General features: G+C 32.8%; 1 protein-coding gene across 3 annotated transcripts in view; it reads left to right on the top strand.

Moving 5' to 3' along the window:
• The window catches only part of LOC105458027 (parathyroid hormone/parathyroid hormone-related peptide receptor-like), a 27,186-nt gene that overhangs the window by 4,035 nt on the left and 4,061 nt on the right, over nt 1–19,090 (top strand). The window contains exons 2-9 of one of the 3 annotated variants that reach the window (XM_011703042.1): nt 4,427–4,533; nt 6,323–6,478; nt 8,746–8,840; nt 9,312–9,646; nt 13,170–13,300; nt 13,384–13,469; nt 15,541–15,685; nt 16,605–16,887. In XM_011703042.1, coding sequence (XP_011701344.1) covers nt 4,427–4,533; nt 6,323–6,478; nt 8,746–8,840; nt 9,312–9,646; nt 13,170–13,300; nt 13,384–13,469; nt 15,541–15,685; nt 16,605–16,887 — 1,338 coding nt within the window. Of the gene's footprint in view, nt 1–4,426; nt 4,534–6,322; nt 6,479–8,745; nt 8,841–9,290; nt 9,647–13,169; nt 13,301–13,383; nt 13,470–15,540; nt 15,686–16,604; nt 16,888–19,090 lie in introns of all 3 variants that reach the window. The other 2 variants (XM_011703043.1, XM_011703044.1) reach the window with 2 other exon arrangements.

The following is a 19,090-nucleotide window of genomic DNA, read 5'->3' as shown; positions in this document are numbered from 1 at the left end:
GGCGATTTTAGTTGAGTGGACATTATTAGAATTTAATTCTATTAATATAGAAATTATTTTTTTAATTGATTGAATTTCTTTATTGTATTTCCCCTGTGCGCCACATATGCAGTATATGCATGCATGTCGCACACGGTGCGCGGGCAGCGTAATCCGCGGCTTATATACGTATAATGAATATAGAGATAATATCGAATACGGTGTTTCAAGTAAATACGGCAAAGCCTGCCGCGTAGCAGCCTACCGTTCCGTGCGGTAGCCTATGTCATTTCGCATGCAGAATTATATGTATATATATATATATATATATATATATATATGCGCGTGATACATGTATACGCGGAGATATGACTAAATGCAATTCCATATACGAACCACCTCCGGGAGCTAATGGGTTCCTATATTCCCACATATAAGCCGCGTCATCGCTGAAAGACCGGCAATCTGCCGAGGACCGCGTCGAATTTTGCACTTGGCTTTGTGAAACGGCGAACAATAATCCTCACGATTGCCCGGGCGATCCGCCGTATTATTCTCACCGCCGCTTAATATACAACAATGGCCGATTCGCTCGACATATAACGCATCACATGTTTAATAATAATACAGCGGGATATATGTATATAATCGGCTGTATATATTGCGACTTGTGTCGAGGAGAATCCATTATTTCCCCCGATAGCATCGCACCATCCAGAAACCCTGCATGCGAGCTGACGTAGCAAATATTAACATACGTATGTACGTACGTTTGTGAAACGAATATGATTTAAGGGCGGAGGAGGGGAGAGGCAAATAGTGACGGATTTTTTCCTCCCTTCCCTACAAGATTTCAAGGTTACAAGATATGATTTTTCACTAAAAGAGCACTTTCCACTTTCAAATATACAGAAAACTTAATTAGAGTTTTTATAAGTCATCAGGGTTAGGTAAGTTAATATATTTTTTTAACTAAGTTAAGTTAAAGTTAACAGTCTAAAAATTTAACTTAGTTAAGAGTTAGTTAAGATACAAGTTAGTCCATAATAAGATTAATTGAGTTAAAAGTTAAGTTAATAAAAAAAAATTAATTGAAAAATTAAAATTAAATTTTTTTATTTTATAATTTTAGAGTTTCTAAATAAAGTTTCTAAATAAAGTATATATTTGTTATACTTATTTCTGTTGAGCCGCGGAAAGAGAACCAATTTCGAAGGACTTCTTCCAACGTGATTTAATGCAGAAGGTCCGCGAACAGTGATTCCTTCCCGCGGTCAGACTATATTTATTATATTATTATAATTGTCTTGATGTGTATTTTCAAATTTAAGTTTGAAGACACTAACTTAGACATGATATTTATTTTGGATTTACAAGAAGCACTAAAAATATAACTTCAAGAAAGTTAGACCAAAAGTTAATAGTTACCGATAAAATGTAACTAAATTAAATTAAGAGCCTAAAATGTAACTAAGTTAAGTTAAAATTATTTAATTTTTTAACTTTTTAACTTAACTTTTATTTTTTTAACTAGCACTACCCAACCCTGTAAGTCATATATGTTTACGTGCTAGATTTTCATAAAAACTGAAACTTACAATTGTCATTATTTGCTTCACCCTATGGGTAAATAGTGACACTCTAGGGGACAATTACAAAATACATTCTTAACTCCTAATCGATCTTTCTTTTGACATTTTGATTAGATAAGGTAATTTATATTAATTTCTATACTCTGCCATATGTAAACTTTTATTTATTGATAAATAACAGTAGTAACATTATTCGCTAATATTTCTTATTAAAAATCACATTTATTCTGGATCTTGTCTTGTAACTAATCTCATATTATCCCAAATAATTTAGAAAAATCATATTCAAATATTAAAAACGCTTTTTGACATTGTCATTATTTATCCAACTAAAAATTGTCATTATTTGCTCCAAGAGCTACTTTTTCCTTTAAAATTTTACTGAGAAAAATAAAATTAATATACGAGCATAAGAATTATATCAAAATAGAGGAAAAAGGTATCGTATGACGTAGAATAGATTAGATCTCATTCAACGATTCAGCAATTAAGAAAATATAACTTCAAATATCAAAAAAAGATCCAAGTTTTACCTTATTTTTTACGAATGCAAAATTTAAAACTTCTCCGCTAGCTATAATTGGCTTTTGATTCTTACGGCTTTTTCAGAAGATGATTAGATGCTAATTGAGAACTGTCTTTTTATTGACGAGTAATGGTAAAATAGACGCGGGAAAGAGGATAAATTTAAAGTGGCACTATTTGCCTCTCCCTCTTCCCTTACAAGATGTCCCACAGGTGGGAATGTCTTGAAACTAATTAGCTGTCATTATCGAATATATTCAGTTATTGATAAAACAAGAACTGCGTTGAAAAGAGGAAAGTCTTTAAATGTGTACAAATAAAATTAAATAAAATATGTGTACATCAGTCTATTTTATTGATGAAAAAATATGCTAATAATTAAGCGTTATAATGATAAATATTTTCGAAGTGCGCACCAAAATTTGAATCTGTATACAAAACTCAATTCTTTTACAAACACTCGTAAAAACGTTTTCTAATATGTCGTCTTTAATATTGTTGATAACCTTTTTAATATAGCTGCTACTAAATCTGGCACTGTTTCTAGATAACAATTGTCTTTTATGTACCCCCAAAGAAAAAAGGATTTAAATCCGATGAGTACAGTGGCCATTCTAGACACCCCCCCTGGGCAAATTTGGGATATCCCAGATCGATGACCCGGTTGCCATGAACTTTATAGATTGTTTCGAGGACCCCTCCTGGGTTTCGGTGTAGTGTCGCTCCATCCTGCATGAAATGAAACCTTCCATGATTAGGTCTCTTTTTTTGCGTAAGGGAAGAATTTTTATTCGAGATAAGCTGCTTGTAACTTTCACTAGTGACCATTGATTCGAAGAATTGCAGATAAATGCCTTTTACCGAGATCGCAGCCCATGCCGTTAAATAATTAGCATTAGCTTAATTGTTATTTATTAGCATATTTTTTATTGATAAGACAAACTGATAGGGTTGGGTAGTAGCTAGTTAAAAAGATAAAAGTTGGATTAAAAAATTAAAAAGTTAAATAATTTTAACTTAACTTAGTTACATTTTAGGCTCTTAACTTTTAACTTAATTTAGTTAGTTTTTATCGGTAACTATTAACTTTTAATCCAACTTTCTTGAAGTTACATTTTTAGTGCTTCTTGTAAACCCAAAATAAAATACGTGTCTAAGTTAGTGTCTTCAAACTCAAATTTGAGAACATCAAGGCAATTGTAATAATATAACAAATATAGTCTGACCGCGGGAAAGAATCACTGTTCGCGGACCTTCTGTGCATTAAATTACGTTGGAAGAAGTCCTTCGAAACCTCTTTCTTCGAGTAAGTTCTAGTCCTCTTTCCGCGGCTCGACAAAAATAAGTATAACAAATATATACTTTATTTAGAAACTCTAAAATTATAAAATAAAAAAAATTTAACTTTAACTTTTCAATTACTTTTTTTTATTAACTTAACTTTTAACTCAATTAATTTTATTATGGACTAACTTGTATCTTAACTAACAATAAGTGTGAGAACTGTAAGGCTGGTCGAACTGTGAGACACCCCTTTATTACACATTCAAGTATTTGTATATTTCAAATCGACGATCATGTTGCCAAGTCGTTACGAAGCAATTTCGTACATGACAAAGTTGCACAGCGACGAAGTCTTATATTAATTTATTAATAACAAGTTTTGTTTAATGCCTTGGTAACATTCCCGTTATATAAACTGGAGACGAAGTGCCGTTCTCAGATCTTCGCATACTTCCGAACGCGTTTTCTGATTCTCGCCGCAATAAAAAATTCCTTATATAATTAATTAAATTTTTAGACTGTTAACTTTAACTTAACTTAGTTAAAAAAATATATTAACTTACCCAACCCTGCAAACTGATGTACAATACAAACATTTTATTATTTAATTTTATTTATACCCAACTGTTGTGTTAAAAACTGCAGACTTTCCTAATTTCAACGCAATTCTTGTTTTTTGCGATAACTTTCGAAAATGACAGCTGATTAGTTTCAACACATTCCCATATATGGGACAGCCCGTATAAGCGCTCCGTGGTTATAAAGGACTTCAAATGTAGACAACATCTGCGCGGTATCCTTTCAAGATTTGTAATTAAAAATTTGTCATAAACAGAGTCTGTAAGCATCTGAAAAAGCGAAAATGTTGGGACAGAGTATTTTCCAACCATATTTTCTCGGCGTATCGTGAATATATATACATTATAATAATAATTACTTTGCCGCTGGTCGCCATTACGTGTATAGTAATAATAATTACTTCGCCGCTGCGCGGGTATAGCCTCGTTGTTTATCTTTGCGCTAATATTTCGATCCGATCTATTCAGGCTGGTGTCCCGAGATTTGGGACGAGATACTGTGCTGGAACTCGACGGCGCCTGGGCAACTGGCCGTTCAGCAGTGTCCCTCTTACATCGGGGGTTTCGACGCTGACGTACGTATATATAGTCGACGATCACGTTAATTAAATTGAATTGATCCGTTATAGATTCGCCGGAAGCTATATATACACTAAGTACGCGCTCTCTCGTTCTTCGATCGGCGGAATTTTATTCGAACGGAATCGAATTAATATCGGGGATTCGCCTGTAGACCCGCGCGTGAAACTTAATTAGATATCAGTTTCCCGTTCTGATAATGTCGCTCTCTGACGTAAGATCCTCATCGTGAATCGACGATAAAATCCATCATTCGTCAAATCCAAAGTGATTGAATAAATGTCCCGCACGCGGCGGTTCAACGATGTTCGTGTGCAGGCTCCTCGACAAATTCGAGTTCTATTCTTCCTGTCAGACAGAATCCCACGATATATAGGCGTTATTCCGTTTTACAACTTTCTCGCGCTCGCGTTTGAAGTATCTTTGTGGATGATCTCCGCGAATTAATATTTCATCTCAAGCGGAATCGATGTGAAATGTAACTTGAAATGTAGCTCGAAAGTCTCTCCGTTCCGGTAGGTTCTTTTCGTATAGAATCGTAGATCAAAAGAACGTGGTATATTTCAATGTTTCTCAGGGAGGTTCTACAGCTTAAAAAAGTGGCGCAAAGTTGAAATTTGTCTTGTTTTTTAACATGGAAAAGAAAAGGAAAAGAAAGCCATTGTCATCTTAGAAAAAGTAAATAATAAATAAAATTTGAGCGATAAAACTACCATTTGTTATAAAAAATATATTTTCTAATTTATAATAAAAATAAATATTTATGTAGAAAAATTTGAACAAAATTATTTGTAATAATGATTTAAATTTATAATAATGTAATTTATGTAGGTATATTAATAATTCTGATGAAAACGTTAGTTGTTTAGTAGATGGTAACTTAGAGAGCTGAAACTGATAAACAAAAGTGCAGAAATGTCACAGAAAAGATATAAAAGTCGATTTATTGCCGGTAAACAATTAGAGAAAAAAAATACATCTCTGTGTACTTTTGATAAAAACAATAAAAAAAGAAAAAATGTCGAAAATATAATATTCTAAATTTATTTCCTGCACGGAAAGAACGTACAATTTTGCTGGATCCAGATCAGAAAATAATTTTTATTCAATAATCAAAATAATTTTGTTGGAAAGTCAAAACGATTGCTAGAATATCAAAATGTTTTATACTTTTATAACAACGCCTATCATTTTTAACTTTCCAACAAATTATTTTGATTATTGAACAAAAATTATTTTCAGATCTGTATTTAGCAAAATTTTTAGACTTTTCAACAAAATCGTTGTTTCCGTGTGTAAAAGGACGTTAATTAATTCACCTTGAGGTTATATATGTATATGTCATGTCATATGAACTGACGTTGCCACGATTTCACTAGTATAACATCATTATCTAAATAGATTTGAATAATTCACAAACATTTCACACTTACACAAAAATAATAATACGGTCAAAATTCTTCCAAAATGATCTTTAAACTTTATTCCTTCATATAAACATGGAACTTTTTTAATTTTTTTATATTTTGTTTACAAAAAAATTATTTAAAACTTTCTTTCTCATAGGAATTTAACCTATTTTAGAGAATTATCTAAAGAAAACTTGGTTGAAAAATTTGAAAAATTTCAGAAGTGTCTAAATATTAATTATAAATTTATTCTCAAAACTTGATCAAGTTTTTATAAGTATTATGTGAAAAGACTGGAGAACCTCCCTTAAAGTACAATCATCACCGAATCAATCGACGAGCGGCGAGTAGATAAGAGGGAGGTGCTTTCTTTCAGGCGTTCGCCTCGAGGCAATGCATGCCGAACGGCGAGTGGTACTGGAATGTCAAAACCGACAGCATGTGGACCAACTATACCCAGTGCTATCCGGAGTCGCTCACCTTCCTGATGAACATATCGGACGTGCAGACGAACAACGTCACTCTCATTAAGGTAAAGAAGTAAAGGGCGATGAAGTTGGCGACAGATTATATCCGTAAAAAAAAAGAACGTAGGCGGGGATAAGTAAATTCGGAACAACGAGACCTTCCTGCACGCGGCCGGGTTTCCGGCAAAGCCCGACGGAGATGAAAAGATCGATCGGAATCACACGCGATGACGTTGACGTCAGTTGTTCTAACTCGCGAGGAAATGAGAGCCATAAACGACTCCTTCTGTTCAGCGGGGCAGGAGGGGGGATGCGTCGTGACGCTTTGCACTATTCGTGGAAACCCCGAGACGTTATAGTTCCCAGACGATAATGAATCAAACGGGCGAGCAAATGAGCCAATAGCTACGTCGTAATGATGTTATCGAAGAGGTCGGGCGAAAAATAGTGAAAAGAATTTTCCACCAAGACCTTTATTGTGTGCTCAATTTTTAAGTCACGCGGAATTCGCACAGTAAAAAAAAAACGTTTTGTACACGGAAAGTACGATTTTGTTGAAAGATTTAAAAATTTTGCTAAAGACAGATCTGAAAATAATTTTTTATCGAATCATCAAAATAATTTGTCGAAATGTTAAAACTGATAAATATTGCTATAAAACGTTTTGATATTCTAGCAATCATTTAGACTTTCGCACAAAATAATTTTGATTATTGAACAAAAATTATTTTCAGATTTGGATCATTCAGCAAAATTGTTCTTTTCGTGTATTTATGTTGGAAACGGTCCACACGCGTTTTTGTTAAAATTTTTTGCCGAATTTTTAACATATTTGCTTGTTAAATTAATATAATGTGATTATGCTATTTAAATATTTTGTGTCAAATTGATATTCAATATTTCTCAGTGTTAAAATAACACAATTTATAAGTGAATAAATAACATAAAAATAAAGTATATAGTTTTAAACGGTAAATTCTAAGATAAATGAATAAAAGATAAATATACTTGTTAACTTTACATGTTATAAGTGAAGAATAATATGTTTCCACAATTTGTTTCCAAATTGTATTAAAGCGTTACATTTTTTGTATTAATTTTTACATAATGTTTGTATTACTTTCTATGTAGCACATTTATCTTGCGTTAAATTAACACAAAAATTTGAGATGTGTTAATTAAATTTAACACAAATTTTTCAACTGTGCACACCGCGTAGCGTTACAATTGAGACGCTCAGCTTTGGGGCCTAAATTAAAGCAAATCCTACTTTTTTTCAGTAGTCATTTAATCTGTCTTTTTATTAAATTTTTAAATTTTAAATTTAATTTTTTAGTCTCTAAGTATTTGTTTGGTTTACAAATAGAGCAGAAAATAATAGCTTAACCAGAAATGTTTGGTCGACTGATGTTGAATCGACGTCGACCGACATTGATTCCACGTCGATTCAACGTCAATCGACATTGATTCGACGTCGATTGACCGACCATTTCTGGCTGGGAGAGCAAATAATATCCCGTCAAAATTTTAGAGAGACGTTCACTAAAATTGCTCCTTAATTCAGAAAATTAAATAATTAATACACTTTAAACAAATTGACAGCCTTAATACAAATTTAATGCAAACTTGACCGCAATATTTAATACGAACGCATCGCGATGAAAGCGCCTTGCTCGCCTTTGGCCACATTTTCGTCGATGCGTGAATATAGGATGGAAGTTCCGTAGAGGAGCTTTCGTAAAGCGACGCGGTGGAATCGTAACGTAATAACAAGTGATCTCCTTGAGAATCATGAAGCTAGCATTGCAACATGAAAGGGAATACACAATGAGACAATGAAATGCTGTCAATATACAGTAGAGAGATCCGTATGGTAGAGAATTAGGAAAGGTTTACGAGAGCCATAAATTAAACACAATTGCCAACTTTCGTAATTTGCTCTTTGCGTAGAGATCATATAATGAGTAGTGACATTGTTTCATGAAGCTTAAATTAGGCTACTGCCCACAAATTAATCAAGGAAGACTGCACTTAAAGTTACTTGCACGAAATAAATCAATTTAATTATTTCATGTTCAATTTTTAAAGTTATATTTTTATTTGTATAATAATTAATAACGAAAAACATATATTATTAAAAATTATAATTAATTTAATTATATATTATTTAAAAAACATATATTATTTTATATAAAAATAATTCTAATTATTTTTACAATAATTTGACAATTGATCCCGTTTAATTGTTTTACAAATTAAAATCATAGGCTACAAAAATGGTAAGTTAATAATTAATTGTTCTCTATTTAGAACACAATTGCATATGTTATAGAAATTCTTCCCGATCGTGAAGATCATCTCGAAACTCGGCTACACAATCTCGCTGTTCACTCTCATCGTCGCGTTTTGCATTTTGGCCACCATCAAGTAAGTATATACTCGTGTAAATGAATTCTAACACATGATTGCAAAACAAGGCGCCTCGCTTTCAACATTTTCGATTTTTTTTTCAATGCACAATTATAGGGATATTAAAAAATAATTGTCAAACGTCTTTCCAAACGTTTTATTCGCGCGTATATATCATTATATACCTATATATCTCTTAGCCACGCAATTTCTTTTTATTCCTCAAAATATATGGCGTTATAAAATAAAGAGCTTAACGTCGAGGCTGTCCCCGAGCGAGCAATAAATTTTAGTGTCTTGTTTACGCGCTGCGTATAAAATCGCGAATCTTGCAGAGGATCACCGGAATCGTTCGGGCTGCATTGGTTTAATCTCAAACACTCGGATATGTACATATACGTGTCTCGCCGCGCGGCGCCGTATAAAATCTCGCACCTCCTAATCGTAATTCGCGTTGCCACGTTCAAGTTTCTCTCCCGTCGGACGTAGGAAATTGCGATGCCCGCGGAATATATTGCACATGCACCTGTTCGTCTCGTTCGTGATGCGTGCGTTCATGGCGCTACTCAAGGACATGCTCTTCGTGTCCGGCATCGGCCTGGCGGAGGCCGTGATCAAAGTCAACGACGGTTACTGGCTGCTCGACGGGCAGCAGAAGGAAAGCAATTGGCAGTGCAAAACGTTTACCAGTCTCTGGCAGTACTTCATCCTGGCGAATTACTCCTGGATTTTGATGGAGGGCATATATCTGCACAATCTGGTCTTCCTGGCGCTCTTCACCGATGCCAATTCCAGCATCGTGGGCTACGTCCTTTTCGGATGGGGTAAGTACGATTAATCTCGGAAGTTGTCGTTAATCTTAGAGCGGGAATCTCTCTGAGATTGCAATCACATCAGTTGTAATCTCTACATTGTTATCCTACTTTACATCCTACATTAATGGCAATCCTCTATGCCCTTTAGTTATTAACTATTTTGTTATCTCTTAAATTTTTTACTGGTACATTATGTAAAGAATTGCGAAGAAAACGTTTGAAATAAGAAATTCTTTTAAATAAATTCGAAGAACAAGATTTTTATATCGGTTCCTTACTCGGTAAAAAATTTTTCATATAAGAACATATATAAATATATATAAACGTATATACAAATATATAATTGTATATAATTATACATAATTATATGCGAAATATGTCTATACATATTCATATATGTTTCTTTTTTTTGTAAAATTATTGTTTGGTACAAGAAAAATGATAATAATAAAAAGAAAACATAAAAAATAATTAAAAGAATAATTTTTGCATTGTTTTTTTTTACAAAAAATCAAGGTTTAAGAAATGAGAAAAAATTGTTTATATATAATTACATATGTATATTTTTAATCATTTATATAAGATTACATATGAGCAATTTTTCTCATTTCTTCGAACTTGATTTTTTGTAAAAAAAAAACAATGTAAAAATTATCCTTTTAGTTATTTTTTATGTTTCCTTCTTATTATTATTATTTTTTGTATTAAAAAATAATTTAAAATAACAAAGAAAAGAAACATATATGGATATATATGAACATATTTTGCATATAATTATATATAATTATATATTTTTATATATGTTCTTGTATACACAATTTTTTACCGGATACTTAGAATTTAATCTAAGATTTAGCTGTTAAATCAAAAGGTTAAAGTTAAAAGATATTAAGTATTAAAAATTTTGTATTCACATTTTGTATTCAAGACAAATCAATAAATTTCATCATTATTTGATTAATTGCAAGGAGAGATCCTTGTTTTAATAAATATGTAATTTATATTCTTTTATTGCTATATATCTATATAATTTATCTTTGTATTCCTATACAATTTAAGACATTTTAAAATTCTAACTAAAATAAAATTTCGAATTGTGAAAATCGTAATGTGAAATATATATATATATATATATATATATATATATATGAGAGAGCGAGAGAGAATATATAAGCAGTTCACTATACCGGTATAGATCTCTTTTGATCCTGGATCCTGACCGTCTTCGAAACAGCAAAGGGCTTCCTACAGCAACAGGATTTTCTACAGAGAAATGCAGAATCCCTCAATTTTTGTAAATTCTCAAGAGTCACGACGGCTTTAGATGAAACGTGGCATCGTCTCGATTGTGAAAGTCACGGAGAGTTATGCAGAAAAATATTATATGTAACAACAATAGTAGCATAATTTTGATTTCAAACTGTTTTTTATTATACACACTTCTCTTTTCTATGTCCCTTCCAAATATAGTGTTACATCGAATTTGAAAAACATATTATTTTTAAGACTTTCACGAGCTTGGAATTATTAATTTTATTTGTATATATACGCTGACCTAATAATACGTTACATATATTTTCCCTTTCGATATCACCCTATTAACTTTAACTTCCTCCTCTCCTCCTGTCAATCGCGCTGAAGAAGGGCTCTGTGAAGCCCGAAACGTTCGTATAGCGAAACATTTATGTACATCGAAGAAGAACTTTGTAACAGCGTATTAGATTATGTATATCAACGGATTATCATTAAGGATATTTTTTTCGAAATAATTAAAACGAAATAATTAAAATACTCGCAATTGTTGTTGGCCCTTTTTATGAGTTTTAATTGTTTTTAAGACTTTCACGAGCTTGGAATTATTAATTTTATCTGAAAAATATATTTGTATCTTTTTCTATAATTATAAATTTCAGCAGAAAGCACTTTCCACTAAATTATTTATTTCCTCTCAGGGACGGAGACTTCCTTATGGAGGGTATGGAGCTTTCCATACCCAAAGATTCCGTGGGTGTGGAATTTCGCACCCTGAATTTGGAGTATTTAAAAGAAATTTTTTTTTAATAATTATTTAAATGAGCTACTTCTTGCGTGATATCGCGACAAAATTAAAAGAAAAATATTCATGTAATCTCTTCAGTGCTTATTCGTATATTGCACATCACAGCGAACAGTATGAATTTATTCTCCTTTGTCCATATAAGAAAACTTTGCTGATTTTTTACATCTGATTTATTGACGATATTAATTTGGTTATTTGACTAATTTTCACAATGCTTTCAACGGAATTCCCACTCTGTTGAGACGTTTTATACACGGTGTCTCGTACTCAATGGTACAGCGCTTGTGGGCAGATAGTGTGGACCAAACTGAACAAAAAAGTCTTCTACCATTTTGCGATCTTCGCAATAATTATCGAGGTACTAATCATTTTAAATAAAGTAAAAATTTTACATAATGGCCAAGTTTTTACTTCACTATGATTTTATTGATCATTTTATTAACTTTAACTCTGTTTTACGAAACTTAAAGTTATTTGGAAAGACAATAGCATTAAAATTTGCTGCATATAATTTTGAATAATTTAAACGATTTATTAAAAAAATATTGTTATGATTTGGAATAAAATATTTTTGTCTTTATGTCTAATCAAATACTTGGCAATTTGTATGATCTCATATTTGTTTTTGGGCAACTTTTATTTGTTAAAATAATATTTTTGTTTTAGATAAAATGTACCTAATGTACGATACACTTGTATATACTTGGCGTAAATTTTTTTTTAATGATTAGTATCTCGATAACTAGTACGAAGATCGCAAAATGGGAGAAGACTTTTTTGTTCAGTTTGGTCCACACTACCTACCCACAAGCGCTGTACCATTGAGTACGAGACACACTGTAATGTGGACAAAGAGACTACTCCAGAATAAAACTGAAATTTCGACGACCACTATGATTATACCGACTCTAAATTGCTATTTCTCAACGCCGATTACTTTATACATTTTATATTTGACTCTTACTGTTTTGCATTAATTTACTGTTACACATCGATCATGTAACTCATATGTTTCCGTTCGCTATATATATGTTTTATTTTTTACGGCTGAAGAAGGCTGTAAAGCCGAAACATGTACCGCGTTTAATTGATTAGAATAAATTTTATGTTTTATGTTTAAGTGTCACCTTATTAGTGCCCGTTAGTTTGGCCTATTCTATAATTTGATTGTTTTTACATTGACGAGCTTGCCTCAAATTGTTAGTTTAAAAATATTTATATTTGTAAAGAAAAAAATATGAAAAGAAATTAAATGTAGAAGTAGAAATGCATTTCGACATACAACAGTAGAGATAAAATAATTATGTTATTACCTCCTCCCCGCACTCTCCCGCTTAGATAAGGTACTCCGCACCCAGAAAATTCAAAAGTCTCCGTCCCTGTTTCCTCTCATCATTAATGGAGCTCATTATTAATAAGCACTGGCAGTATGGCCCATTTGAGTAATTCAATCGTCACAACTTCGTCTTACAGGTTTGCCAGCCGTATTTATCTTACCTTGGGTAGTTACGAGGATCATATTCCAGGATACGTATTGCTGGACGACCAACGAGAAGCCTCTCTTGTTCCTCTTCATACGGGTGCCCACGATGCTCTCTATTTTGGTAAGAACCGAGGCGAATGCCTCGTTGAACTTGTAATTAATTTAGTCGTCCATTAATCCATCGCTCTTGGCTGGCTACGCTAGATAAATTTCGTGCTCTTCATCAACATCGTGAGAGTGCTGCTGGTGAAACTCAAGTCCACCATGTCGGAGGAAACGGAAAGATACAAGTAAGCTTTGATCTGTGTGTGTGTATGTGTGTGTGTGTGAGTTTAAAGGGTCTCACCACCCCTGAGGCCTTAAAATGATACCTAAATTCGAGATTTTTTTGTGGATAAATAAATAACTCTATTTAAAAGCTGTTTAGAGAATATTGTTATACATATGTAAGAAACAACAAAATATTTTTTTATTTTTTTATGTACAAAATGGCGGCGCAATGGCCCACTTACGGAATCCCTTTTTTCTGTTTTTTTTTTTTTTTTCAAATCGGTGTACAGGATTCCAGGCACACGGTTTGATCTTGAACAAAACACAAAGAATTTTCATTATCTACATATTAAAGACTATAGAAATACGTAGGATTTTTTAAAATATTGATTTTTCTCGAAATGGCAGCTATTTTTACGAAAAGTTCGTATTTTTGTCAATACAAGTCTTTCGTAAAATAGCTGTCTTTTTGAGAAAAATCAATATTTTGAAAAATTCCTACGTACTTCTCTTATCTTTAATATGTAGATAATGACAATTTTTATGTTTTGTTCAAGGCCAAACCGTGTGTCTGGAATCCTGTACACCGATAGAATAAAAGGGATTCCGCAAATATAGGCCAGTGCGCCGCCATTTTGGACATAAGAAAAATAAAAAAATATTGTTTTGGTTTCTTATATATGTACAATAATGTTCTCTAAGCAGATTTTAAATAAAGTTTATTCATTCACCCACAAAAAAATGCCAAACTTAAGGTATCATTTTAAAACCTCAGGGGTGGTAAGACCCTTTGATAAAAAATAAATTTTTAATATAAATGCACTATAATTTGTAGGTATTTGTATCGTTTTCGATGAAATTTTTAATGAAATGATATGTGTAAAATTCTTTATAAATTTCGCTCGTTATTGTAAATACAATATAATTAATACACGAAAAGAACGATTTTGTTGAAAGGTCTAAAAATTTTGCTAAATACAGATCTGAAAATATTGTTTTGTTGAATTATCAAAATAATTTGTTGAAATGATAAAAACTAATAAGCATTGCTATAAAACGTCTTGATATTCTAGCAATCATTGTGACTTTTGCACAAAATTATTTTGATTATTGAACAAAAATTATTTTCACGATCTGGATTTAGCAAAATTGTTCTTTCCGTGTAAGATTGAACGGCCTAAGACGAGTAATTTAACAGATTGCATAAAAATTACTTTATTGTCTGACATCGAACTTGCGAACACTGTCATATTGGTTTCCGTACATAAGACTCTTAATATGTCGAACATTTGGTAAATTGAGTTTTATATACTCAACTTTAATGCGATGCAGACCGAGTGATTTTTTGACTGCTTCCTTTATAATCTCCGTTCAGCACATATATGACTCCGTTTTTGGTAAAATTCATTAATTTTATTTTTGACTATGTTTCAATTAATTATTTATGCGACTCTCTGTATAATTTATTTTATTTTAATCGCTGACTACAAAATCCGTATTTTTGTTAATTAAATTAGTAATGCGATTAAGAAAATCCTAATAAGGATCGAAAATATAGTTGCGATCTTTTGTTGCGTTTTGTGCCAGAAAATTAATTAATAAATTAAGAAGTATAAATTACGTATATTTAACAACAATAATTATCACCCATTGGGTGATAATTATTGTTGTTAAATATACGTAATTTCAGCACTAACTTCGTGCAAGGCTCACTAGCTCTTCGTTTGATACTCCTTAATTTATTAATTAATTTTCTGGCACAAAACGCAACGAAAGATCGCAACTATAGTTTTGATCCTTATTAGGATTTATTTAACAGCAATAATTATCACCCAATGGGTAAAAATTATTGTTGTTAAATATACGTAATTTCAGCACTAACTTCGTGCAAGGCTCACTAACCCTTCGTTTGATACTCCTTAATTTTTAATTATATGAGCCAGAGTGATATATTATATTTTTAATTAATAAAGTAATTTTTACAACCTGTTAAATTGCTCGTCTTTGGCCGTTCAATCTTATTAATTATGATGTGTGTAAAATTATTTTTAACAATTAACTACACAAATATACGTCTAAAATGATTATTAGGCGATGGGCTAGAAGCACGTTGGTCCTGGTGCCGCTTTTTGGGGTTCACTACGCGTTCTTCATCGGGATGTCATACAGCATCGGCGTGAACGAGACCGTGGAGGTCGTGTGGCTCTTCTGCGACCAGCTGTTCGCGTCTTTCCAGGTAACGCGCAATTATTAATAGCTCTAATCTACTTACTGGACGCCACAAACTGCCTTAAACCTTGTTATTACGCAAGAAGCCGAGCGCTTATAACGACTGCCTTATCCCCAATTATGTCTCATTAAACTGCAAAATTGGACGATGTTGTGTAAAAATTGAGCTAATTAACCCACAAAGTTCGCGAAATTGAATTATATCTAAGCGAAATTGAGCTGGTAGATAATTTCATATCGTAAATTTGATCTTACTCTAAAATACTACTTGCTCTGCGGGTTTACGTATATCTTTGTACTTTGAACAGCGAAACGTTTCAACAGCCGCTCAGATGATGAAGCATATTTAAGTTTTTTTGGAACTTATTATAATTCTTTCTCTTTTCTCTCTCTCTCTCTCTCTCTCTCCCTCACTCATTTTTCATTCATTTTTTCTTACTGAATATAATTTTATTAATTAAAACATTTAAGTTTTTTTGGAACTCATTATAATTCTTTCTCTTCTTCTCTCTCTCTCTCTCTCTCTCTCTCTCTCTCTCTCTCTCTCTCTCTCTCTCTCTCTGTCATTTTTCATTTATTTTTTCTTACTGAATATTAATTTTATTACAATTGATCTCTTAACATTCATTTATTTTCAAATTAATAAAATAGAAATTTAATAAATAACGGTAGCGATGATTCGAACAAGTGGAAGAAGTGAAAAAGGAAATAAATTATGGATACTTTTCAGAGATATATTTAAATGAAATGATTAAATGATATTCATTCTTTTTTTCACGTCTTTTTATAATTTACATCAAGAATGCCGGTTTCCTGTAAACTTTTCGAGAACTGTGATCGAGAAAGAAAAAAAGAGTTATAGACTTTGCTAGGTGAGAATTTAAGATCGAAAGGGCGATCGGTGGTTATCTCTGTGTTTCCGGAAGGGTTTCTTCGTCGCGGTGCTGTACTGCTTCCTGAACGGTGAGGTGAGAGCCGAGGTGTCGAGGACGCTTCGCGGCGTCAAGTGGACGCGCTTACGCGGGATTCGATGGGGCCCGAGGGCGTCGACGCACTCGGTCAGCACGTGCAGCTGCAACAACGTCGCGAAATCCGGCGGTCGACACTCGAGGAGGCCCAGGTGGTGGAAGTCGCGCTGGAAGACACCCGCCTGCCTCTACCAGGATCGCACCATACGTCGGTCTACCCACTCGATGGCGAGTACACAAGGTGTCCCCTTAAATCCTACAAAACGTCATGTCCCTCCATGTGCCTCGTTTTTGTCTCTCTGCAAGCCTAATTGGTGTCTCCGTTGGCGACCTCGATCGAACTTCGATTAATTTAATCAGCGATTGATTCGATCGGCGCGATTGAAATTCAGCGTTTCTGAAAAAATTCATTGCTCCCAATCTAATCTCTTTCTCTTTGTGTATCAAACCAAAAAAATTAACAATTCTATTGATTGATATCAAGAAAATAACACAGATATTATTTGATAAATTAATTGATTAAGTTAATCGGAGTTTGGTCGATGTCGCTCTTACTGTTTTTAAATGTTTGATTCTGATGCCCTTTAACTGACGAATAAAATATACACGGGCCACGCTTAAATTAATCTGTTGCGTCAAACTTTTTTCAAAATTATTTAAATGAGTTTATGCATTTCAGAAATCTGCGTATAAAATTGATGCATTTTTAAAATTTTGTGCAATTTAGATTTAGATTTTGTGCTCTTTTGATAATTTTTCGATAAATATAATATTACAGATGAATCAGGTATGTGAATAGCTCAACCGCTAAATGTGAAACGTGTTTAAGTAAAAGCGTAACAAATTCGCTACATCCACTTTAAATTCGTTCCAGTGAAAATTGTCACTTTACCATACAGTAGTGAAAGGTTGATTTTAGGGTTTTCACTGCTATGCAGTGATTGTATGTAAAAGTGAGTTTTAACTTTTATTTCACTTTATTAGAAACAGTGAAAAATGTCACTGTTATGATAACAGTGACATGGTTGCAGTGGCATGATTCACTGCAAGATATTAATTAACTGTAGAAGAAGTGAAAAATCACTTTTTTAGCAGCGAAAATTTTTTGATGGTGGAAAATAATTGATTTTATTAACAGTGAAAAGTAACTTCACAAGAGTAAAAAATATAGTGAAGTAATTGCCTAATGAGAGCCGACACGGTTGGTGTGAAATTCTTATCGTTACAATATCCAACCATACGATCTGCGCGCAGCACGGTTCGTCGATCTTAAAACATAGTTCTTTGCATGAAATTGGAAACTTGTAACAAATTAAATTGATAAACAATTTAATATCTTTCGATGCTAATATGCATGTATAAGATTTTCCTCTTCATAGACAATAGATTACTTCACTATATCTTTATTTCTTTCTTGGATTTCTTGGAGCCTACACCGTTAAATCTATAGTGTCAAACTGAATCTTATTTGAGTCGCCACTGCTCCTACTTAATAAAAAAAATATTTTTAACTAAAACAATACAGTTATTTTTAAATAAAACAATGGAATTTAATCCAAATTTGGATTAAATTGTACTGTTTTAAATTATTTAACTCCATTGTTTTAGTAAAAAAGAATTATTTATTAAGTAAGAGCAGTAGCGACTTAAATAAGGTTCAGTTTGACACTAAAGATTTAACAGTGTATTCTATCTAAAATTTATTAGAGTAAAAAAGTCACTTTACCAGCTGCAATTAAAATGTCATTGTTAACTGCAGTGACTCAAGTTCACTTTAAATTAAAATAAAATCTCAAAGAGGATGGTTGCGCATTTTAACTATTCGCTACAGTGAAATCTCACTGCAACGCATTTAGAGTGATCGATTAGCATTAAAGTGGCACGTGAGATCCTTGCATTCTATCGCCTTAGAAACATTTAAGATGAAAATATTCCATATAGCTGTGCTGAAAATAATATATCGCGACGCACATCGCGATGAGGGAGCGAAGTCGGACGTCGCGACGGTTTGGCGCCCTTAAAGTGACTAAAATCCGAAGTCAGAGAAACCGATCGATATACAGGGTGGACTATTTTAATCCATCCAGTCGAATATCTCGAAAATCAAGTCCAGGAGAGAAAAATTTTTCAGACAAAAGTTTTCGGACTTCGAGGGGGACATAAGATGATAACATTGGTTTGATCCTGAGTGGCGTCGTCAAGGTCAGGACAAGGTCACTTTGAATTTTTTAAATGGAACCCCCAATTTTTCATTACATGTTCTTATAGCACGCCTCGAGAACTTTCCAAAACACATAAATAAAATATTTTTTTATGAAATAAATCTTGAGTTATGAAGCTTGAAAGTTGGAGTACTGTCGGCATTAGGATCATCCAAGGTGTCCAAACACTAGCTAAAACCTTTTGAATGTTGTTCAGGATCATAACATTGATAAAGGCCAACA

The sequence above is a fragment of the Wasmannia auropunctata genome, unplaced genomic scaffold (assembly GCF_000956235.1).
Source record: "Wasmannia auropunctata unplaced genomic scaffold, wasmannia.A_1.0 LD334748.1, whole genome shotgun sequence".
In the NCBI taxonomy this organism is placed as follows: Eukaryota; Metazoa; Arthropoda; class Insecta; order Hymenoptera; family Formicidae; genus Wasmannia; species Wasmannia auropunctata.
Note: the sequence above shows the minus strand (reverse complement) of the source record. Positions and strands in the feature narration are given on the sequence as shown.